The following is a 26776-nucleotide window of genomic DNA, read 5'->3' as shown; positions in this document are numbered from 1 at the left end:
AAACTTGAATTAAAAATGCACTTACTACACAAAATAATCATAACCCTTCTAATAGCACATTTTATTTACCAGAGTATTAAGTTTATTCCTGTATAAAGGGGTCCATTTTTGCTTCTCAAATATTTACAGCAGAATTAATCAATTATCCAAGAATTGCATAACTCGCAGGGTAATTCTGACTTCAGAAAGTGTCTAGTTTGTAAATAAACTATAAATTTCGTGTTTAAGTGTCTTTTTCGCATGACTTCGTGACAAAACAGGGTAGGAAAATGCACCTCGCATATTTCACAAACATGAAAATCAAAAAACCCACACTAAGGCCAGGATTCGAACCTTGGATCCCTGGCATCGTAGTGCGATGTGCTAACTACTCCACCACGGGGGCCGACACTACCATGCAAGGTTGTGTGTGTGTTTATCTTGGTGTACGCTTGAACAAGTTCTGGGAAACCAGGACGACACGTAGCAGGAATAATAAAAACCACTAAAAAATAACTATTATATTATTTTGTATACACTTTTCAGAAACAGAAGTTTCTCAACACAATAGTAATTAATCTGCAATGCAAAATAAACATGTCTACAGCCTGTAAATTGAAAGCAGCTTGTGTAAAGCAAGTTACTGAAGTTGTAAATATTAGTGTCTATTAGTTATAATTAGGGCTCCGAAATTGAAGACCTATAAATTGCCAAAAAAAAAGACCTATAAAAATCAAAAAAAGGACGTATAAATGTGATCCAAATTAATTAGTAACTTCAGTTTTAATTACATATTTAATGAATAAAAAAATACAATTCTGGTGGTGTGGAAAAAACAGTGCGAAAAAAACTGAAAGCTTCAAAACAAGAGAAAGTTGCCACTTACAGCACGACCTTCCAGACAAGTTAGGGTTAAAGGATCTTGTACCGTACCTGCTTCTCTCGTTTCAGGGATCGGTTCAAATATATTTATTTCTCTTCTTTTTATTTCTTTACTACAGAAAGGATGTTTAAGAGGTGATGATCGGATGATGATTTGAATTGAGAATGGGCAGTAAAAATGTAGTCGAAAGAAGGTGAAGTTGCAAAAAAAAGCCGTTAAGACCTTAAAAAAGGGCCAATAAGCCAAAAAACGCCGAAAAAGGCAAAAAAGGACAAATAAAACCCACCCTTTTCTGGCCTACAATGACACAAAATGAACATATATTATGTTGGGCCTCGTCTTCGGACACTAGGAAAAAAAAGGATTTTTCCTCAACTTCCGAGCCATAGTGATAATTATCACAGGAAATCGGGTTGCCAACTCGCAGGAAATCAGTTTGCCAACTCGCAGGAAATCAGTTTGCCAACTCGCAGGAAATCAGGGTGCCAACTCGCAGGAAATCAGGGTGCCAACTCGCAGGAAATCAGGTTGCCAACTCGCAGGAAATCAGGTTGCCAACTTGCAGGAAATCAGGTTGCCAACTCGCAGGAAATCAGGTTGCCAACTCGCAGGAAATCAGGTTGCCAACTCGCAGGAAATCAGGTTGCCAACTCGCAGGAAATCAGGTTGCCAACTCGCAGGAAATCAGGTTGCCAACTAATAGGAAATCAGGGTGCCAACTAATAGGAAATCAGGGTGCCAACTCGCAGGAAATCGGGTTGCCAACTCGCAGGAAATCTGGTTGCCAACTCGCAGGAAATCAGGTTGCCAACTAATAGGAAATCAGGTTGCCAACTAATAGGAAATCAGGTTGCCAACTCATAGGAAATCAGGTAGCCAACTCCAGAGTCACCATCATCATCTCATTGATATGAATAATTCTATATACAATTTGTGATCAATTTCTCTCCTGCATTTTATTCTCTAGACTTCAGGCTTCGCAGATAGCCTTGCTAGCCTAGAATATATGCTCCTGATGCAGGAGAATACTCTAGTCCTTCAGATGTGCTTCGTTGGGACTCATCGACCAATTAGATCATTTTCCCAAGATTTTTTTTTTTAATTCCCTGAGATTTCCAGGTGTGGGAGAACCCTGATCACATCTTACTCACACTAAGATATTTCAATGATTCAGTCAGATTTCACGTCTGCAGTTACAGTAATCTTAGATACACTTTTCACACACACTGCACCTACAATGTAGATTTCAAAGTTTCAATTACTATACATAAAAACTTGTTTTACAAATTAATTTATTTTCTTCCACACAAGCAATCCATTCATTCACAACAAAAAAAAATTGTTACTTCAACTGTACATTTGTATAACAGATGTTAGTAATGTTCCGATTTACACAAAATTATTTATCACAATTAGTTCTGCTTGAAAGAAAGCGTTCCATTTCTGCTTCAAACTACTCATGCTTGTTGCTAATACTGAAATTCACTGGGTACAAAGCATGTTCAAAAATATAATCATTTTTAAAATCGTCACCTGTTGGTTTCATGAACTCCGATATCAAAACTAGCATAGACACTCAACCGACTTTAAAATACATTCAGCACACACAATTGAATTTAAATAAATTCCGATGTAAGTTTCCTAGCATAGTTGTGAAAATGCACAATATAGTTTTATTAACCCAATGAACATCCGGAAAAAAATATAATAAAAAAAGAGACTAAATCTCTTAATTTTCTTCTGCAACAAAATTAACAAGCAGTCCTTTATAAACATACAAAAAATAAATAAATAAACAACATGCTGTATCTCTCATGCGAAAGGTTAAGTACGGATTGATACATATAGATTTAGCCCAAAGTTTTCGAACACGCTAACATTGAAAAAACTTGAATTGTTTACTATTATTATTTGAATCAACATTAAGTTCCCTTTCATCAATATCCAACCTGTCGCATAGACACAACATGGATAAATCATTCACTTATCACATATATAAAATATACAATGCATAAAAAAAAGGCACCATCATTTCACACCCATACGCCAACCCGCTTTTTCACTCAAAATATCTACCTCCACTACTGTACACACATTACTCGTTCAATCATTCTGTAGTCTTTATATGGAAGGTGAAATTTGAAACTTGTGATTGTAACATGACGCAGGAACATATGACACTTCCATGCAGCACATGTCATGCTTTTTTTTAATGAAAAGGCACATAATCTCATTTACTAAGCAATCCATTACTGAAGAAAACCATCGTCCTGTACCATTAATACTGAATTTAATGCATCTCTCTTCAAACTATACTGTAGTATTAAAAAAAAAAAAACATTAGTAAGTTTCTGTAAACTAATTTTTTGAGTCTCACGATCTAATTGATACAAAAATGGAATTGTAATCTTTGGTACCTACTCTTAGTCAAATGTCTACTTCAAAATACTACAACCTATGTTTTTGTACAGGGTGATGCACAAAAAAGTTGCCCGAGTCAGTACTGACTGGCTACTTTTTGTGTGCCACCCTGTATTTGTGGACACATCAATACTGCTTTGGCCCCTTTTCCATGAAAACAGTCTTCTAAAAAAAACTTCTGCTATTTAATTGTTTTTGAAGAGCAGAAAAAACGAATGCAGAAAATATTTGCTTTGAGGTACAGCAAATTTTTTGCAATTGCAAGTAAATCGTTAAAAATATAAATTTTTTTCTGGCACAACTTCTGCAATTTCTTTATATACAGGGTGGTCCAAAAGTAGGTTGACAGTCGACATACGCCAACTTGGCAAAGACAGACAACGTACTTTTGCACCATGATGTGCTGATTAAAATCTGACTCTCAAAACCTAGATTTCAGAGTCCATCTCAAATTCTTCCAATCTCTAGATGAAAACCCTAGGAAGGGGTTAAAAGCTAGGTATTGAAATACCAATTTGTATTGTGCTGCATTTTTAACCTTCTGGTTCAAAAGTAAGATAGTTTAACATCGTAAAATTTTATCACCCAAGAAAAATACAAAACTGTGAGCACAAAATTGGTTCAGTATATTAATTAGTGTAATTAATATAATTAGGATATGTAAACTTTGGTTAGCATGTGTACTCCTGGATCTACAAAATAAGTATTATTCTGTAACTGCAAAACTTTTCCACTCTTTATAAGTTGCAATCCCAATAATTAATGTTTAGTCGTTTGCATCAATTTTCTTCTTTTAAATAAATAGTCAAAGTATACATTCAATACTTACATGCAACAACATTCTCTAAGTAATTATAAAAGTAGATATACATATTATATATATATCAAAATACTACCCTAAAAAAGCTGCCAATAAATGTGCAGGACTCCTACCATTGCTGGTATAACGTAAGTGCAGTATTTTTTTTGTGCTCTAACAAAACGTTCGTAGAAACAATTTCTAATCTATAACTAAGTTTATGCTTTTTTCTATTAGTATTATTATTATTATTAAAAAACAACACCATTTTCTTAAACAAAAGCTTAAACATTATGGCTAACTGTATCAATTTCTAAAAAATACCTTGATGGCAAATAAACTATACCACTTTGTTGAAACTTAACAATCAGATGCCAACAAACACATACGGCACGTGGGTAATTGTTTATTATACAATAGCCGCAACACTGTTTGCTAGTTTCTTCTCCAATAATCAAAAAGTTATTCCCTCACAGTCCTTAATAACACCTCTATGTTATAAAAAAAACTACATGATTAGTCATGTGGATGTAGCTGAGAGACGATTCACATAACTGCATAATATCGTGCGTTATTGCTTAGACGAATATATTAGGCATCTGCTACCTGATGAGCGACTCGTGACATGACAAGTGTGCTTCCATTAAGTTCCGACGGTTACAAGTTAAGAGAGCGTGGTTTCAATGCGTTCAGGTACTGCCTTGCTTGTTCGGTTAGATCTATCTGGTCTGGTGTTTTCCCGTACGCAATCATCTCCCATCTGATGTCAAACTGCAATGGAAAACAAGGAAATAAATGTATATTCTCAGTGTAGGAACGAACGGTTCATCCAATTAAGGCCAATAATTTTTACCTATCCTGTATGGTACACTGAATACAAGGGGCATATTAGTGTGATTGAGAAACCAAGATACATTCAATAGTTTTTCTTATATGTACACATTGCTTGCATTGTAGAATTGTTTTCCTGCAGTTTACGGTTATTACAAGCATAAGAAAACAGTTTTTCATTGTGACGTTTCAGGAGAACACACGCTCCCTTCATCAGACATTTATTTATATTTTGACTAAAGATACAGTTATAACAATAGCTAGCAAATAATGAAAATGGTAACATAGATCCAGTATGGAGTTTTCTTTTTCACAAATGGAGTAAGCCACCATCTTTAAAATTTAATGCAACAGAAAACATCAAGAGACTTTGAATTACCTGATGATATTTGGGATTCATAATTTCAAATAAAAAAATAATGTGATAATTTTTTTTTAATTTCAAATAAAATAAAACAGACTGCTTCTTTTCACAGTTAGGTTGCTATATTACAACAATGTAACATTGACAACATCCATTATATAACGGATTCTTTTTGTTTAAAAAATTGCTAATCACTGTTATAACTGTATCTTGAGTCAAAATGAAAATAAATGTCTGACGAAGGGAACGTGTGTTCTGAAACGTCACAACGAAAAACTGTTTTCTTATGCTTGTAATAACCGTAAACAAATAATTATACATTCAATGCAATAGGTTTTTCTTGGAACGGCCCAGCCTTAACTCTTGGCGGCACGGCGCAGCTGTCAGTTTGCAGAGATGGCTGTAGTACTCAACACATTCACGTGTATGAGCAACAGTGTTCTTAGTTTTCTATGGAGCAAGGGACGAACACTCATCGAGATCCATAGGGAAACGCCCCCCCCCCCCCCTTGGGCACAAAACGACACCTACGCACAACATTCACGGACGAAAAGCTAGAACGCAGTGAAAAATGAGCACAGATTCTTGCAGCAGCTTGAAATTCTATTTTTAGACAATGCAGGGTAACCCCTGTCCCAACTTGTGGACACTTGTGCTAAAAAAGCAAAGGTTTCCTTCAGCGCGCTTCGAAATTCCATTCTCACAACGCAGATTCAGCAACCAGTCTTCCCCCTCCCCCCACGGAAAACTTTCATTTTGACATCGGATTCTGATAAACAAGCTTCCTTTGAAAGCAGTTCACAGGCGGGAGTGAAAATCATTGCTTTAGAACAACAAAGCCGGTGTTCCTTTGTCAGCAAAAATTTGAACTTGAAAAGAGACACAAAAGAGAAGTCCCTTTCCCCGCCTTTCCCCCTTCATTTTCATGAAGACAAAAAAAAAATGCAAAAAAAACATTTCTGTTAAATACATGTGTTAGGAACAATATATAAAAAAAAAAAATCGAAATTCTAGCCAAAAATAGAAAAGTTACAACTTAAAAACTACGACCTTGGCACAGCATCTCGATCGAGATGCTTGGGACAGTGAGGGTTACATTTGGGTATCTTGATTGAGACGCTTGGGATACAAAAGGTTAAACTGCATGGCGATGGAGGAGGACGGTATGGGGAAGTAATGTTTGGAATTTACTTACCGGTAGTTTATCGAATTTTGATCATTTACACAAATTCCAAGTAACACTTTCATGGAAACTAATTACCATGGAGGTTATTCAAAATTTAGTCTCCATTGATTTTGTACAAATATGTGAAAAAAAACTGTATTTTGTGATTACTAGAGGCATGCATATTTTGTTTTTGACGAAAACACGAAATGTGAAATATTGAAAAATGGAATTCATCTACAGATACCAGCAGATACTTTTCCAGCATATTGGTCTTTCACGGAGTCCGCAAAAATGCTGTGCGACACTTTTGCAGATAATTATCCTGGAAATTATGCAAAATTCAAACTTTCTTTTGTACCAGTTTTGCACGAAATACTATACGTATCTGTAATAACATAAGATCTTCATATTCTGATGTAATTCTTGAATGTTCTTAAGCAAATTTCTTGGTAATTTGATGCATATACACAGTGCAGCAATTTGAAATGGACAGATTTTTTTCTCTGTAGGTGGCAGCACTGTGCAAGCGTTCTGTGGTGCAAACAAGTAAAGGGTAGCTCACGAATAATCCACGCAGAGCTCGTTGACCTTCAGTGACATTGTCGCTTGTGGAGTTGTTGAATGTGGGCACGTGTCGTGATTCAACATGGAACAAAGAGCAAACATCACGTTTTGTGCACTCTTGGGTAAAACTGAGGCGAAAAACGCTTCACATGTTGTAGCAAATTTATAGGGACAATTGTTTATCCTGTATGCGTATATTTGAATTGCTCAGGTTTTTCAGTGAAGGATGGGAGCCAATTGAACATGACGAGCATCCACGTGTAGCAGGGACAGTGAGAAACCAAAATTGGTTGAGAAAGTGAGGACAATCATTACTGAAGACTGAAATTTCACAGACTGTTACTACTGCATTTTATCTTGAGGTACTGAAACGTTTGATGCAAGGAATAACACGTGTGAGGCCTTTTTCAACGGACCAAAGTTATGCGGTGGGCGTTTCAACACTGTCCACCCAAACATCGCCAACGTGTTCTTTGTAACAGCTGACGTATGTGGCCGCACGTTGTCATGCAGCAAAACCACTCCAGAGGACAACAGGCCTTGATTGCTGCCCCACCGTCTACGCATAATACGTGCTCACGGAAGACTATCTAGGGTGAGTCCATTATGCGGTAGGGGTTTCCTTCCTTGCCTCCCGCTCTACACAGGGTTGTCGCCAAGCAAATATATATAAATATAACCCAATACATCCACTGTTTAGTTTTCATTTAATCCATCCTCATATCATGTGAAAAAAAAATGTGCAGCAAATTCTGCCTGGGATAAAAAAAACCTTCAGTGTCAGAAATCCAGGAAGGTTCCACTTTCCCTAAAGCTCTCACTATTGAGCTGAACGTTTAATGCAAGGCCAAGATCTAAATTCATCATTCTAATTTTAAAAATTAGGAGATTTATTAACTATAACATACCTTAGGCATTATTATTGTTTCATTGGAAACCTCCCCAAATTGGATCCTCTTGACAGCAGCAGATTTGTAAAGACTAGTGTGGCTCTGTAATGAACATTACAGAGGGTTAAAAAAGAAGAATCGTACAAAGTGCAGTGGTGAAGTACATACGTAAATATTGTAAAGGAATGTACAAATATTTCCTTTTTTATACACAACAAAGACAGCACAAAAATAAATCGGAAAAACAATAAAGAAATTTGAAGTTTCCATGTTTGGTAATTTCTCATTGAACTTTGTGTGAGTAATTTATTCTAAGTTTTTATTTATATATTACGGCTGAACTGATTTTTGCAGTGTAATTTTTTAAGTTTAACAACAAGATTTAGTAAACGTAACATGACAGTTCTGTCGCAACATAAAATTACAGCATTTTTGGAGTAATCATATCTTGAATGTTTCCCCACAAATATATCTGCAGTACTCAAGGAAAACTAGAGAAATGGCGAAAATATATGTAAAAATATGTTCTCTAAATACAATATTTATTAAATATGTATAAATATTAGGGCTGAGCTGATACCATCCGATACCAATGATCTTGAGTGACTAGAAGGTCAGCTGTCATTTTCAAAAGTTCATTTAGATGTAGATTTGACAAATACTGTACCCTCCTGGGAAGCAGATGACAAGATCAAAGGCGGGACTAAAATGCTGCACCCAAACGTGGCACTGAAAGCATGAACTTAACTGCCTGAGGGTCAACGCTATGTGGAAATAAAAGAAACCATTTATTGCCAATTCATGCTCGCAAACTACACCCTATCCCAGCTAACTGTGGAGCAAGAAGTGCATAGCGTCAGAGAAGCGAGGGGAATCTATTGGCCAAAGCAGAAGACACAGATGGGAAGGCTGGTAACTTCAGTCGCTTTCCCCCCTCCATGCAGTTCCGTTCCTCTCCAAGTGTTCATTGGCGGAGCAGTCTCGTGTCACTGCGTGCGTAGAGATTTGTTTTTGTTTGCCTGCTCCACAGTTAGCTGGGACGGAGTATAGTGGGGGTAAGAATGGATTGAATCCTACTCCTCTGTTTAAGTCTTTTGTGTGCCTGCTGGCCGATACAGACACTGCAGCAACTTGTTTTTATTGCAGACAAACAGAGCCGGACAAATTAACATCATTATATGCTTAACTCCTCTCAAGACAGGTTCTGAAGAATATGAAAAATTTTTCAAGCAACATACAATGTTAAGAAAGAACGGTGAGTATTGATCCTAAAAAGGCCTTCCTAAAGCTGAAATTGTACAACTTCAGGAAGAAACCTTCTAGATATGGACGTAGCTGCGCAGTTAGATTACTTGGTACATTAACAGGTTCACCAGTGTTGAACTTATGAAATCAAGTGCTACGATATGCTTTTAGTTGATCATCCCAAGTTTTTACATTATTTGTAAGGGATATTCTTAATTGATCATCTCGAGTTTTTATCTCGTATAATACGCACCCCAGTGATGGGGGGCAAAAATTTTGGGAAAAAATGCACATTATACAAGAGTAAATACGGTATACAAGTAACAGTATTGGTGGGAATTGGTGCGAGTATCAGCATTGGTACCAGTGCAGCCCTCTATGTAACATGAAATTCATGTTATGTTCATCCTAACATCCTAGTTAACTAGTCTCCTTGGCTTACATACATACGAGGGTCACTATTTATATTTTGAGCCTAACAATGAAAAAACAGGAATTTGGCATTGAAAACTGCTTTATTGTTTTTCGAAGTATTCTCCTTTATATACCTTTCTCACAGCTAAATGATCATGTAATATTTTATATATGCTGGTGGAACTAATGCCTACGGTTGCCTCAATCTCACAGTATGTCACATGACGATCTTGCAGTATTAGGTTTCGCACAGCATCAATGTTTTCTTGAACAACAACTGATTTTGGACGACCTTCGTGAATCTCGTCGGTGAGCGAATGGCGGCCACGATTAAATTCGTTATACCAGCGTTTCACGGTGGCAAAGGATGGGGCTTCATCGCCAAATGTGGAAGTAAGTTGATCGATGCACTCGTCTTGATAATCCACGTCGAAGATTGTAAAAAATCATCGCACGAAAATGTTCACGAGTTAATTCCATTTTATTGTTGTCGTGCAATCTCCAAGGCAACATAAACAACACAAATGAAGCTATTGACAAAACATTTGAAGTACGTTATGGTCAATAATGCCAGACGATTCCGTGCAAACGTCAAATCGCGCCTAACTTCAATCAGTGTTGCCAAGGCTCAAAATATAAATAGTGACCCTCGTACATAGGAAAATAAAATATACTTTTACATAAAAATCTGGGCATTATTCATTTCTGTAAATATCCAATATGGTTAAAACTAGGGATGGGACCGATTAATCGGTACTCTATCGGTATCGGCCGATATAGGCATATCGGTAAAATTACCAATTATTTTACTGATCTGATATATCGATAAATATCTATAGTTTAGTGCAAAATTCTGCCATTTTGTTTTAATTTTTATGGATAATCTCCATGCCCTACTTTTTTTAAAATGTAAATGTCTAAATATGCAATTTCTCTTGCACTGCAGTCACTTTGAAACACACATTTTTTAAGGAGGTCAGTGAACCTTTCCGGTTCTTCCAGGACCATTTATAATTTTATATCGGTTATCGGTATCTGTAAATTTCATATCGTCCCATCCCTAGTTAAAACAATAGCCAATCAGAAGTTTGAAAATGTTTGGTTGTGCGTGTTCATGTATGTGACTCAAACATCCTAAGATCATCATGGTGCCTCTAACATTAGCCTTAAATATAGTCACACTTTGTAAGTACAACATAGAAACGTGGAGATCATTTAAACATTAATACCTCACCTTTGAGCCAGGTGAGAGCTGTGCGATTGAAGAGAGGAATGTGGAGTTTGTTAGCAATCCACTGGCTTCTTCGGGCAGGGTTTCCTTGATAATTGACGGAGGAGAGAAGAGAACCGACGTGTCGCCAACGAGGGACTTGCTCTGGGGAGAAACAAGAAACATGCTATTTTGTGTATGTGAAGAGGCAATATTCAAAGATATTTCGGTAACACTTTACTATACCGGAGACAGATTTCTTCAAATTTACAGGAGAAAGTACTTACGCAAATCATTTTCTGTAGCGTTGTTGATGTTCGGGAATGTAGTTTTGATCCATTTTAATGCGAATGAATGTGGTTTTCTACCAAAATCTATTTCCGACACGCTATTGCTGCTGCCGCCAATTGCTTTCTGCACGAGACCACAATACACGCTATTGCTGCATTTACAAGATGACGTGTCGAGGATGCGTCGTGAAGTTGTTGCCGGGTGTGGAAGATGCCGTGGAATTTGTAATTCAACATGGAATCTTGAAGAAAGAAGTGGAATGCAGGACGTGGAAGGTTAAAATTAAAAGAATTCCATGTATTTCTTTCATCGAGAAAAACCGATGTTGTCCGTATATGCTACATTGAACGAAAGGAGTGCTAATGGAACCGAACCTAACCTAACAGGCCTAACCTAACCTAGTAGGCATACCTCGTCCCTGTGATGGTTCGTGGGAAATAAGGAACAACAGTAAGTACTCGTTAATGTAAAAAAAATACATTATTTTTGTTAGAAATTCATTATTTCACCTAAAGAAATGTTCCGCAATGCAGAATAGTACGTTAGCAATGTAAAAAATTGCAAAATAAATCATTGATAGGTGTCTCCGGTATAGTAAAGTAGTACCGATATTTTATATGCACAAAATTGAATTTATGTCAAAGACACAAGGTTGCAGCAATTGCGAAAATACAAGATGTAAGGGAGTGGGGGGGGGGGGGGCATGTTAACAACACCATACTTTAATTCCCAAGAAAGCTGTTCAAGAATCAGTATTGGTGAAACTCGCTGTGCTGCATGAATAAAAGGATGCTGAAAATCATATTTCAAATTTTCAATACAAGCAGTGGTGCCAGAATTGGGTGCACAGAACCCAAACAATAATTTGATTGGTTGGGTTTCTTTTAATTTAACTATCCTTTTCTCTGTCACCTTTGGTTAATCGCAATGAAGGGGATAAATTGTGATACTATGAAATGGCAGAAACACACATGGTCACAACACAAATCCAGTAATTAACTTAAAAAAAAACAACTCTCAGATCATTTTCTGTGAAAAATTCCTGTATATTGCGCTTGCAGACGGGAACGCAAATGCCTGGTAACTTCACGGCCAACTGTACTCATAGCTTCCGTAAAACTACTGGTCAATTCGGATGTTGCAGCAAAACGTTCTAAAGTGTCCAATAGAATAGAAAAACACATCTGAACACACAACTGAATTTGTTGGTTAAATACGTATAAGTTCATTGTTGACGCGATGATCGCAATTGTCGAGCAATTGCACCCAAGTTTTAATCTTGATGTTACTTGTACTGGCTATGTTTTAAAGAATAGAAAAACACATTTGAACACATTGTTGATCTGAATCTGTTGGTTACAATACTGTATAAGTTGTTTGTTGACAAGATGATAGATTGTCGAGCGATTTCTTACATACCTAGCAGAGGAACGACAGAAAAAAATTAAGAAAAACTTTGAAAGTTCATGTTAAATTAGATCTAATGACGCAACAGACTAAAAAACAGTTCGTAATTCGCGTTAACCGATACAACTTTCTATAAGATATAATACAATCCCTGCTGGGACCAACATTTTGTTCATGTTAACCGAGTTTGTGTTAACGAGGGTTTACTGTAAAAGTATTTAACAAATTATGCTTGTGTGACATGCTATTTTTTTTTCTAAAAACTACAAAAGTGGAAACCAGCATAATACTTACAGGAGTTTCAACAATGTAAGAGAGTTCCGTGACACCGGGTACAGGGATGTTTCCCGGAGTGCTCCAGGATGGAGCCAGGGCTTTCCGGACCTTCCTGTTGGGCTGAGCATTCTCCTTCCCCACTGGGGGAGCAGATTTACGTTTTATGGTGGAATAACCGCTGTCTTGTAAAGAACTCTGGAAATAACGGAAAATCACATTAGCATTTTAAAGATACATTTGTAAATATCAAAACATAAATCTCGCAAACCGTCCATGTATAGAGCGATCCATATTCTCTTCTTGTCAGAAAGATTAAATTTAAAATCGCTCATTGTAATGTTACTTTTTCATATTTTCGATAGATATGAGCTACAGTGTCATGAAATGAACTGCTAAATGTGAAATACACTCTCAAACACAAGATTTAATAGGGATGGGCCGATATGAAATTTTAAGATACCGATAAAGTACCGATAACAGTTCCGATATAAAATCCTAAATGATACATGAAGAACCTGAATAATTGATTGACCTAATACATGTTTGTTTCCAGGTGACTACAGTGCAAAAAAAAAAAAGTTGCATATTTAGACATTTACTTTTTAAAAAGTAGAACATGTGAATTATTTATCCATAAAAATTGTAACAAAATGGCAGAATTTTGCACTAAATTATAAGATATTTATAGATATATAAAATCTGTAAAATAACCGGTAATTTTACCGATAAATTATGCCTATATCGGCAAATACTGAGCAAGTACCAATTAATCTGTCCCATCCCTAAAATTTAGAATTTATTAAACAACAACAATTTCTAAAACCTGAATTATCCTGCGAGTTATGCAAAGTAATGGGAAAAAATTGATTAATTTTGATGTAAATACGAGAAGCAAAAATGGACACCATTACACAGAAATAAACTATATCATCTTGATAGCCACATGGATGCGATATTTCGAAGGAAATTCTTATTTTGTGTACTAAATATGGTTTTTGATTCAAATTTATGATCATATTCACCATTTTAACACCGAAATCTTGATATTTTAATCACCGTAAATATATGGTCCAACCCAGGTACTCTCATTCTATCAAGACTTGCATGTCATTTTTCTATTCTATTTTTAGAACTGGTATTTAAAAAAATAAAATGGGGAAGAGTCGCATGAGTTACATCAATGTGTCGAGAGATTTGTTACTACAAGTAAGGTTTTTGTTACTGCTGGACTTGCAAGAGGCTTGTCAGGAAAGTAAAGATACAAACACATTTGCACATTAGGGGAAAAACGTGTACCAAAGTTGGCAACACTGGCAGTAACCTTGATCCATATGATGAGGATTGGGAGTGAGTCGTCAGTGCTGCGCTGAATCTTGTGCGAGGAACACACGTTGGAAATGGCAGTGGCAATCCCGAATTCCGCCAGGTGTGAAGTGTGTGCCATGGCATCCTACTAGTGGAATTCATGCATCCTGGAAGAAAGATTAATGCTGAAACCTACTGCCGGACTGAAACATCTTCGACGTGGAATTCAAAACGAACGGAGGAGCATGTTGTCACGTGGAATCCGCTTTATTCATGACAACAGCCAGCCCCATTCAGCAAATGTCACCAAGGATCTGCTTGCACATTTTCAATGGAACGTCCTTGAACATCCATCATACAGCCCCGACCTCGCACCCAGTGACTACCATCTGTTCCTGAACCTACAGAAACATCTTGGTGGAAAACAGTGACAACGACGATGAGGTCAGGGAAGAAGTCACAACTTGATTCCAGATGCAGGTGGCAGATTTGTCCAATTCTGGGATACAAAAACTTGTTCCGGGTTTGAACAATAGTGGCACTTACGTGGTGAAATAGCCTCTGTACCAGTGTATCAAGTGTAGCTTTAGTTGCGTGCAATACATTTCTTGTATATCTTATTTTTAGTTTGTATCTTTACTTTCCTGACAAGCCTCTTAGTTACAATGTCATTTTAAAGGCAACATTAGAACTTTACCATTCCTTACATTCATCCAAGAAAATACAGGTATGACCTGGAACATGATAATGCATAATACAACACACAAAAATACAAAATACATGAGATAATACCAAAAAAAGGCCTTTCAACATTATCTAACTTCCGTAAGTTTATTTTCTTCTCTTTGCAATTTGTGCATCACAAAATGACAGTAATTTTTCATATCTTCATCTGCATGAAGAGATATGTATTAATATTCATTCATGGCTCAAAACTTACTTCTAAAGAAATGTGAAATATTTGAGAAACTTTGATTTTATTCTAAATCACGGCAACAGATGGTGGAATGCATGTTTTAAAGAAATGAACTGATACAACTTGGAACATACCTGCTGATTTGAGTAAAACACACTAGACGTATCAGTGTCATAATGACAATCTGACATATCTTGATCCTTTTTAATGATCTCTGTTAGATCTTCAACCAAGCGTGTTGGAGTCTGAGGCTGTAAGAAAGAAAATACATTATACAAGGCCATTGATGTAGCAGTTTGAAGAAACAAGGAACTATGTATACTTAGATGCAACATAATATACAGTTATTTAAAGTGGTTTTTATTTCATTTTTCTAGCGACATTTCATCCTGGTGTCCCAGAAGTTTCTCTCAAACCAAGATACACACACACAGCTTTACCTAAAGTTGTGTATATTGTGTGTCTGTGAGCGAGAAAAATCACTTAAAATAACAGTATATTATTTTGCATCTATAAAAAGTGGTTATGTGAACCTTTAAGAAGAACCTATATATGTACAGGGGATGGACTAAAATATGGAAACACCTGCGAAGAAAAGTCTGAATGCTGGAGCTAATAAGGTGCAAGACTGCCTTTAGCTTCCAAAACAGCCTCCAGTCTCCGAGGAATGGACAAATACAAGTCCTGGATGGTGGATAACGGGATCTTGCACCATTCTTCATGCAAAACATGGTCACAATCCTTCTGTGTCAGTCTGTCTCTGGACATTTTCGTCCACGCAGGTGTTGATCTGATGACTTTTCGGACACACAATTATGTCATCATGATCTTGGATCGAGTCCCTCTCGATACACCAAATAACATGGTTACTTTGGTAACAGAGGCGCCTGCAAGGCGGGCACCAACAATTTGCCCTCTTTGAAACACTGTCAGCTCCGTATCGACTGCACTGCACACTATCTACAGTGCAGTCAACTCCTACCTGTCCTAGAGGGTCCTATCTCATGGCACAAAACAAAAGAACATCGCACCGCGTCCAATTTCAAGTGGAAAAATTGCGTCGATATCACCAGTTCCGATGTCGTGATGTTTCCATATTTTTGTTCATCCCCTGTACATTAGGACATGTTGATCTGAATTGTTGGACAATGACAGAGAAAGACAAAAGGCAGTGGAGATGAAATTTTTAAGGAGTATATTGGAGAAGACTAGAAGGGATAAAATAAGGAATGAGGAGATCCGACAGACAGTGGGGGTGGTGAAGCTTCAGGGCAGATGAGATGGTTTGGACACATGAAGAGGATGGATGCAGAAAGACTACCAGTAAGAGCTTACCATGCACAAGGAGTGGGAATAAGGCTTAAAACAAGGAGATGCATTATCTCAATTGCTCTTTAATTTTGCCTTAGAATATGCTGTTAGGAAGGTAAAAGAAACTAACGAAGGACTAAAATTAAACGATGCGAGTCTCTGCGGTAACACTGGCAGAGACGATTCCACACAGGTAAAACAGCGGAAGCGAAAAATCAGGCGGAGCCAGGTCGACTCTGTAGCTCACTGGTAGAGCAATGGCACAGAATACCAGAGACCCAGGTTCGACTCCTGGTCGAGAGCCTGCATTTTTCGCTAACAGTTCCACGTAGCCATATTTTAGTACAGATCAATTTGACCAAAACTAATAACCAAGACAGTTAAGTATTTTCCCATAAGGAACATACCATATACTTCACACGGCCACTCTTCTTTTCAAGCTCGGCCAGCGCATTCTTGAAGGGCGTCGGCGTACGTGGAGTGCTCTCCGCGAGGCTCTTCCGGAACTTTGGTGTGTGATGTACTAAGGCATTTTTCTCATTGTGAGGCACTATCTGATAGGCCGAGGAAGCAGGAGGTATCGGGCAGGGATTAGGAGTGGACAGTGGGCTTCCAATGAAGAACCTGAACTTCTCCTCCCTTTCAGCATCTTGTATTGGTGTTGACTGGGCAGCCGGAGGGGCGCAAGTCACGGGAGTGGATGCAAAGCCTACATCAAATGACATATTTGGACTATTCAAAAACTGTAACGAAATAGGAAAACATACATCTAGTAATCAATGTTAATACAAAATGCAATGTTAATACAAAATGACATCGGTAAAACTAACTTCAAACGATAGCTTTTCTTGTATGTACGCATTGCTTGCATTGTAGAATTATTTTCCTGTAGTTTACGGTTATTACAAGCATAAGAAAACAGTTTTTCGTTGTGACGATTCAGGAGAACACACGCTCCGTTCATCAGACATTTATTTTCATTTTGACTAAAGATACAGTTATAACAATGGTTAGCAATTTTTTAAACAAAAAGAATCCCTTATATAATGGATGTGGTCAATGTTACATTGTTGTAATATAGCAACTTAACTGTGACAAGAAGCAGTCTGTTTTATTTTTATTTCACATAAAAAAATTTTGATCACATTTTTTATTTAAAATTATGAATCCCAAATATCATCAGGTAATTCAAAGTAGTCATTTTTTTTCACAAAGTCTCTTGATGTTTTCTGTTACATTAAATTTTAAAGATGGTGGCTTACTCTTTGTGAAAAAGAAAACTCCATACTGGATCTATGTTACCATTTTCATTATTTAATTTATTCCAGTGTTCTTCTGCAATGAACGAAGCTTCCCAGACATTCAACTCTAGGTTTTCCGTCAATCTTTTTAAAACCCTTCTCTTTTTAATCAAATGCTTCTCTTCGATGATGTGAGCTGACAAACCTGTTCCTGGGTTTAGATTTATAATGTCCAAATCTTGTGCGTGCCATCTTATTGCCATTTTCCTTGCTGTTTGTCCCACATAATCCTTTGAACATGAACAACTTATATTATATATTCCTGTGGTTTCCACATCTGGTAGAGAGTTTCTCATTTTGAATTCATTAAATGTACATTCCAAACTTCTTGGTGATTTAAAAACAATTTTGAAATTAAAACTTCTAAAAATTTTTGCAATTTTATGTGAGAATCCCTTGTGGAATGGAATGCACACAAATTTCTTTTCAACAAATTTTTCATCTTTGTCTGTATATCTCTTTTCCTTTCGTTTGACAACATCCATTATATAAAGGAGTCTTTTTGTTTAAAAAATTGCTAACCATTGTTATAACTGTATCTTTAGTCAAAATGAAAATGTCTGATGAAGGGCGCGTGTGTTCTCCTGAAACGTCACAACGAAAAACTGTTTTCTTATGCTTGTAATAACCGTAAACTACAGGATAATAACTTCAAACAACCCCATGAAAGTACAAAGGGAGGTGCCGCAGAGGTAGAGACCTGCACATTCTCGACATTGGCCATTGTGGAAATGATGTGATCAACACCATGCTCTGGCTGCATTAAACCCCTCCCAACTATCCTCTGATTAGAGGCTGATGAAGCGCCAGTGCTGCTTTATGCAAGGATCAACCTCCTAGGGAATCAAACCCATGTCTTCCCCATAGCAGCCACACACCCTACCCACTGTTATTTCAATGACAGTGTAGCAGCAATTATTAAGTTTACAAAGCATGAAATTAAAAGTTAATCAACATTAAGGTGCATAGGTGATGCATACAATGTGCTATTATTGTCCTCAATTATGTATACACTAATACGTATTAATTGAATATTTTCCAGGAATTGCGAAGGTGAAGCTAAACTTCTATGGGCTAATTGCAGAACTAAATTTACAATTACCTGGATATTTTACAACAGAAAACATGGCAAATCATGTTTTGAAGGAAACATTTTATCACGCTCATCTAGTACTATCATTTATGTTACTATGGCAACATCAATGATGCCAAGCACATAAGCGTTATACAATTTAACACGGATAGGAAACAAATGTTATTGATCATTTTACACCAACTGGAATATTAACTTTTGATGTTTGCAACTGATATAAATGACATATTTTAAATTACTATGTAAATAAGAGATATTGACTTATGCTATAAGAGTACACCCACAACACCAATTTGTTGTAATGTGTTTGAAACTTGGCTCCAATTGGCTGCACTCAGCATTAGACCCAGAAGCAAGAAGTTTACAAATTGCAGGGTGGTGGATTTTGTAAACAAAGTAAGTGGAATCATTGGAGCAATTTAAAAGGAATCTCTCCTTAAGTGATTACCACATTACACCATGCACAATCGAAGTATAAGCAACAGAACATATTTAAAAATAAACTATCAAAGTTTTATTTGTAAAGTGCAGCAGAGTTTTACTTCCAAACTGACTTAAGTAACTGCAACAATTAAAATAATAAATTTGTGCAGATGTTCCATATTTCCATGTTGTAAATGGAAATTAATTGGAAAATCAATTTAAAAGACAAATGTTAAGGCACATGGGAGAAACGAAAAATCAAAAAACAGATTAAAAATTTGGAAAAACCAATCAAATTTGCGAAGTGGAAATATGGAACATCACCTTTCGATTTGGCACACACAGGAAATGTACTACGTAGAAAATTTAGTAAACCAGAACTCCAACCCAGGTCTCTGGCATACCGTGCCATTGCTCCACCAAATGAGCTACCAAGTCCTGGTCGAGCCTGCATTATTTTACTAAATTTTCTACATAGTATCATCTACATAATACTAAAACTACACATAGCACCCAGAATGGAAATAACAAGAATTTTGAGTATTTCATTTTCCCCCAAAAGTAACATGGAAAATATGCCACCTCAGTGGCCAAGGAAGTCAAGTGGTCAACTTTGATCTTTCTACTGAAGTCCCTGGGATTGAATCCTGGTCTGACAATGGGTGTTCTTAAAGAAATTTCATCTATTCATCACTCATCCTCGTGATTAGTCAAAAGCAACAGACAAGCGCATTACAGGGTGTCTACCAAAATAACAAATCCAAAATTCTTGACCTTTTTTCAGGTTTTCTTTATAAATAAAAATAATAACCCGTGGCTCGACAGCCCTTGAAGGGCCTAGGCTGATATCTCTCTCACAATCCTACCTACAGGTGTGGAGATCTTCAACCGGTAATGGGGTGACGTGGGGTCAGCACGTCGAACCCTCAGACGTTGAAGGAGTTCCCAGACCGGGTTACGCTACTCACTCGTAGCTCCCCAATTTCTTCATGATGGTGGGTTGCCACCTGTCCTATACACAGGCCGAGACTGAACCCATACCGTCCCGCAGTCAGAGTCCAAAGCACAGCAGCTTACACCGCACGGCCACAGAGGAGGACCAGTTTTTCTTTACTTTTACTTATTCGACCCCTACTATGATAAAGTTGGATATTGGCAATTAAGAAAATAAATATTTAATGAAAAACCATCTACCAAAAGGACAGTTAAGGTGAAAACTGAAGCTGTATTTAACAAGACAATTAGACTTGCATTATCTATTAATGCATCCTGGTACTGCATTTGGCAGACTATCAAGGCCCCGGCATCTGGACTCTCAGCCATTATAAGCTTATGTGTGGGCTTGCGTTGGTCGTCCCTATATATTTGTGATTGTCCCTTCATCATCATCTTTGCGATTAGTCAAAAGGGGCAGAAAAGTGAAGTAAAACAAACATTGTGATAGCAAATATTATTGACCACAAGTACAGGGTTATTATAAATGATGGACCCATTTTCAAAACATCATAGGTAGGGAAGTACAGATTCAAATTGAACAAGCTATACCAATGGAAAGAGGAACGTTCAAGTTTCTGGCGGGCTGTGGTGGTTGCGGAAGTGGCCGGTAGAGTTCGCGAGAGGACCGTCTCTGCCAGTTGTGAGCAAGCACAAGGTTTTCTGCGTGCTTCTTATGGGGTTATGTGAAGGAAGCTGTTTACGTCCCGCCTCTACCAACAACTCTGAACGATCTGTGTAACCGGATCACTGCTGCCGTGCACTCGGTAACAGCAGATATGCTTACGCATGTGTGGAACGAGTTTGGCTACCACGTCGATGTTTGCTGTGCAGCCAATGGTGGCCACATTGAACATTTATAACAGTTACAAACATTGTGGTAACAAACTTTGAACCTTCCTCTTTCCATTGGTATATAGCTTGTTCACTTTGGATTTGTACCTCAATAAATATGATGTTTTGAAAATGGGTCCTTCATTTATAATAACCCTGTATAATTGAGACTTGGACAATGACAGAGACGAAAGAAAGATGGAGGCAGTGGAGATGATTTTTTTTTTTTTAAGGAGAATACTGGGGAAGACTAGAAGGGATAGAATAAGGAATGAGGACATCCGACAGACAGTGGGTGTGGGGAAGCTTCAGGACAGGATACATCAGGCACAGATGAGATGGTTCGGACACATGAAGAGGATGGATGCAGAAAGACTACCAGTAAGAGCTTTACAATGCACAAGGAGTGAGAATAAGGCGAACGGGGAGACCAAGATGTTGGTGGAAAGAGCAGATAGTGGAGAGTGTTAGGAGAAGAGGACACGATTGGAACATTGTGGAAAGAGAGGAGTGGTGGAAGACCAGGAAAAAATGGAGAGGCTTGACTTCTATGCCGACCCAGCCAGAGGCAGGAAACTGCGAAGAATGAAGTATAATTTCTTGACTTTTTATTGACTGGTACACACTGACATTATGATAGGACATTGCAAGTGGCACTAAATACTTCAAGTGAAAAGTTGCCTTTTCATCACATGTCAATCAATAGTTATATCAACTCCTACCCATTGAAGCATATCTTAACAAGTTACAAAACACCCTTCTTACCTGTGATGGACTAAATGGCAACTGCTTAATTGGTGTTCCTTTGACTGGAGTGTTAGGTGGTTCTTGTTTCACAGATGTAGCATCTGATGAAATATGAAACCCATAACTCCGAGCCTGTCAAATGTCAAAAATACACAATAATGAGAATCTTAACACCCAGGACTCTTACTGGAAACATTGTACGATGTTATTTTCAAGACTTAAAAGTTACTTACATGTTAACCAATAGCATACACTGTTCTGTAGATTTAACACACAAAAAATCTATTAATGTGCAATAAATATCTCTACTGGGTGTCTCTACCAATGTACTATATTTACTCAAATCTAATGCATTTGTTTTGGGGTCAAATTTCATCTCTAAAATTAAGGTGCACGTCAGAATCCATGGTGCAGAGATTCAATAGAAATGAATTCTCCAGATTTACTTAAAAAGTCACCGATTTGGAAACACTGGCCTGTTCTTGCAGAAGTACTGCCTGTAAGTCTACTTGTAATGTGATTTACAGTTATAATCTCTCTCTCTATATAAAAATGGATGCATGTGTGAGTGTTTGTTCAGCAATAACTCTCTAACGCCTGGAGCAAGTTCAACCAAACTTTGTACACGTATCACTTGCAACATGGAAATGAATACTGTGGGGTGAGACACCCCTCGAACCCCTAGGGGTGGGAAGGGGTGACATGTAAAAATAATCAAGAACCACCGTTATTAAATTCTGCAAACCCAGACATCCGTGACTTTATGCAATCTGCACAACGATAGTGTTTATCGGGTTGTCTAACATTCAGGCTGTGTTGCGAATGGAATCCATAGTTTTCGTGACACTCCCAATGCGGTTCAACTCCAAGATCATCACCTATCGGCATGGGGGTGAAAAATAAAATGCCACAAATGACCTAGATTAGTGTCGCATCCTAGTTTTCGGAGTCACTAAGCTAATTGGTGACCTTCACGATCATATTTAAAATTAGTTACATTTTACGCTATAGTTAGAATTCATTATTTTCCTGTCTAATACAAGATTGGGATAAATAAATACCCAGGCAATGCCGGGTGATCAGCTAGTATTGTAATAAAAATTCGTAACACAAACTCACTGTTGTATAAAATAGTGTTACTCTGTAAAAAAAAATTAAGTCGCAACATAAACCCGTTATTTCTCTTGTAGTCTTGATAAAAGTTTAAAAAAATCAATTTTGTTGTGATGTTTCAGAACAGACACTCCCTTCGTCAGACATTTATTTTTAGTTTGATTAAAGACACAGTTATAACAATGGCTGTAAAAAAAGACATCATTTATTAACTGTCTCAGTTATAACAATGGTTGTAAAAAAGAACCATTGTTATAACTGTATCCTTAATCAAACTAAAAATAAATGTCTGATGAAGGGAGCGTGTGTTCTCCTGAAATGTCACAAGAAAAACTGTGTTTTTATGCCTGTAACAACCGTAGACTACAAGAGAAATAATTCTACAATGCAAGCATAATAATAAACCTGTCATTGTACAAAAGTAATTTTTAATAATAGGCACATTAGATTCAAGTAAATATGGTACATAAGCATTGTAAAATTCGTGTAGATCAATATAAACTTATGAAACCACACATGTCTTTGGTTATGGTCCAGGAACACACTCAACCCCTTCTCCAGCCAGAAATTGAAAACACAAAAGTTGATAAACATGCATGTTGGAAGACATCTACCCATGGTGCAACAGCCCGTGACTTACCGACCTCACTTCCACCTGCTGTGGTGGGAGATCATCCAAACCGTTACGGGGTGACGTGGGGTCAGCACGTCGAACCCTCAGCCGTTATAGATTTCCAAGACCAGGTTGCGCTACTCATTCGCAGCTTCCCAATTTCCCCACAATGGTGGGAGGCCACCAGTCCCATACACAGGCCGCAATATCTGGAGAAAAGAAGTTGTAAGCTTGCCCCAGCAGACTCACAACCTGTACGTGTCTTAGCGCAAATCATGATGCCTGCACGGCAATGGTTGCAAGACATACGGTAAGATATTAGTATGTATACACTCAAAATGTACTTACTTAGCGTAAGTTCCGATGGTGGTAATGGTTACAGAAATTAATCTTTAATAAACCATTACGCGAATACACAAGTACATTTCGTGTGTATATAAATAAAGATGCCTTTCAAAGACAAAACTCACCTTTTCAGGAGTGAGGTTCTGTAGTGATGGTAATATCATGTGGTTTTCAATATCCTCCAACGTCCCGTCTTTCCTTCGTCTCTTGAACCCTCTCCGCAGAATGGGAGGAGTACTCAGCTTCCCCGACGTGACCAGCGATGGCGTGATGGGGATGAGCCCTCCCCCAGGTATCTCGTTCTTCAGATGCTGAATGGCATTGCCGTCAAACCGGTAACCTAAAACAGATAATGCATGAACTTCAAGTTCAGGATCCATGCATCGTCAGATGAGCAATACTATGGTGCTTCAAAAGTTGCGCAGATCAACATTGCGCAGTTCTTATAGCTTTTTCTTTCCTGAAATTGGTATTGCAGAAAATGAATTCACTCTTCAGTTGATGTTTAATTAATTTCTAGACTATACTGAGTTGAGTAAACTAAGAAACAAAAGTATGTAAAAATTAGGGTATGAAATTTTGTCAGATACCGATAAAGTACAGATATAAATTTTACCCATACTGATATTTATTATTTTCCTGTAGTCTACGGTTATTACAAGCATAAAAACACAGTTTTTCGTTGTGACGTTTCAGGAGAACACACGCTCCCTTCATCAGACATGTATTTTCATTTTGACTAAAGATAGTTATAACAATGGTTAGTATTTTTTTAAACAAAAAGAATCCATTATATAATGGATGTTGTCAATGTTACATTGTTATAATATAGCAACTTAAATTGTGAAAAGAAGGAGTCTGTTTTATTTTTATTTCAGTTGCTATATTACAACAATGTAACATTGACAACATGCATTATACAGGGTGATTATGTAGTTTACAACTTCAATAATTTATAATTATTTATTGGAACCACACACAGACTTGGTTTATAGGTCATTATGCAGCAAAACACTTCAAGTTTTTTATTAGAAATCTGTTATGGTTCAATGTGTGCACCGTTGGTCATCCTGGACACATCCCAACGAAAGTCAATTTCCTGCCAAACATTAACCAGCATTTCAGGGGTAACATTAGCGATGGCTGTTGTGATGCGATCTTGAAGTTCATGAAGATTATGAGATAGGGGAGGGGTGTACACCCTATCTTTCACACACCCCCACAAAAAAAAAGTTGAGTGGAGTGTAATCTGGAGACCGTGGCGGCCAGGCAATTGGTCCACCAAGACCTATCCACTTGTCTGGGAAACGATGATCAAGGAATTCCCTTACCTCTGTCAGGTAGTGCGGTGGGGCGCCATCTTCTTGGCACCATATGCACCCATCATGGTCATCTTCTGTGCGAAACTTTCGCTGTACACTCATTCCTGACTTGGTTTCTTTGAACCAGAACACGCACTTAGCTCTTTCCGCACCAGTGAAAGTCGCCATTTTCAACCATAGACCGGTGGCGTCGCATGTGATAAACTCCGCAACTACACACTACGTGAGTCAAAACTTGGAAGTGTTTTGCTGCATAATATATAAACCACGTCTGTATGTGGTTCCAATAAATAATTATAATTTATTGAAGTTGTAAACTACATAAAGAATCACCCTGTATAATGGATTATTTTTGTTTAAAAAATTGCTAACCATTGTTATAACTGTATCTTTAGTCAAAATGAATATAAATGTCTGATGAAGGGAGCATGCGTTCTCCTGAAACGTCACAACAAAACACTGTTTTCTTATGCTTGTAATAACCGTAAACTACAGGAAAATAATTCTACAATGCAAGCAATGCGTACATACAAGAAAAACTATGATATTCTATTGATCAAATATGAAGTTTCTAATGTTTCACGAATGAATCATTGACTTCCTTAATAAATGTGTTTCCAGGTGACTGCAATGCAAAAGAAGTTGCTTATTTAGACATTTAATTTATTAAAAAGTAGGGCATGCAGGGTGGACACACTAGGACCATGATAAAATTCAAGTATAATTATCAGTATTGACAGAGAATTTTCCAAAAATTCAAGGGTACAAGCAGATGTTTTCTCTTATTTCAATCTTACCCTTCACCCGACACACTCAAATATATTAATAATATATATAAAGGGCCTGCGTGATTCAAATGTTTTCAAAAATTCTAATTCATTAAACGGTATACATATTTAAAATATTTAACATAAGGTGCAAAGTTTATATTCGCTATTTCACATACTCAGATTCGAAATATATCTAGGAACACGTCACAAATGTTAAGGGATATACTAATTTACGAAAATTTGTAAATTGTATAAAGAATTTTAAAATCAAATTTAGCACATCAACTTTAAGATATCTTATCTTGTAATAATCTTCTATCTGTCAGATAGATTGTTCTGCAAAATACACTAGCAAAGTAAACGGATTGAGAGAATTGTTCTATTTTTCATGCAGCTTTATTTTCCTTCTTCAGTAAAAATAAAAGCTAAACTGTGAAAAACTTGCCTTGGGGAATTTATAAATATGTATAAAGTTAACAGGATTTGGATTAATAAACGTTGCAATTTTTCACATCTACGGAGAAAAATTCATGCAGAATGCATGGAAAATTCCAGGAGCCAATAATTAATCTGGAATTCAAGGAATTCCCGGTGAGTAACCACCCTGGCATGGAGATTACCCATAAAAATTATAGCAAAATTGCCGAATTTTGCACTAAATTGTAAGATATTACTAGATATATTCAATCGATAATTTTACCGATACACTGACCTATATCAGCTTATACAGTACCGATCTTAATTTCAATCTCTTAAGGTGCTCACGTTTTCTGCGAAGTTGTTTGACATTATTTCCTAACAATTTCGGTAGCCACTGCCACCATTTTCGTTGGAATTCGTTGTGTTGTTGCTTGGTGCATTCTGTTGTTTTTTCCTAAATCGCCACTAGGTGTGCTGCTGTCGCCTGTATGTCTGCGTATGTGTTGTCTCCTGTTCACCGGTGTTAAT

At 37.2% G+C, this 26776-nt stretch overlaps 1 protein-coding gene across 4 annotated transcripts in view; it reads right to left on the bottom strand.

Annotated features, from left to right (window-relative positions):
- Window positions 1–3065: 3065 nt before the first annotated feature.
- Window positions 3066–26776, bottom strand: part of LOC145981759 (myb-related protein A-like) — a 114367-nt gene continuing 90656 nt past the window's right edge. For all 4 annotated transcript variants that reach the window (XM_083115172.1, XM_083115169.1, XM_083115170.1 and 1 more), the window contains exons 8-15: window positions 23862–24076; window positions 21684–21797; window positions 16682–17017; window positions 15098–15214; window positions 12761–12937; window positions 10793–10933; window positions 7918–8001; window positions 3066–4853 (exon numbers count right to left, since the gene is read on the bottom strand). In XM_083115172.1, the coding sequence (XP_082971298.1) occupies window positions 4740–4853; window positions 7918–8001; window positions 10793–10933; window positions 12761–12937; window positions 15098–15214; window positions 16682–17017; window positions 21684–21797; window positions 23862–24076 (1298 nt within the window). In that variant the 3' untranslated portion in view covers window positions 3066–4739. The remainder of the gene's footprint in view (window positions 4854–7917; window positions 8002–10792; window positions 10934–12760; window positions 12938–15097; window positions 15215–16681; window positions 17018–21683; window positions 21798–23861; window positions 24077–26776) is intronic.

Source organism: Lepisma saccharinum, chromosome 30, assembly GCF_977018435.1.
Source record: "Lepisma saccharinum chromosome 30, izLepSacc3.1, whole genome shotgun sequence".
Lineage (NCBI taxonomy): Eukaryota > Metazoa > Arthropoda > Insecta > Zygentoma > Lepismatidae > Lepisma > Lepisma saccharinum.
This window is presented reverse-complemented; position numbering and strand designations above follow the sequence as displayed.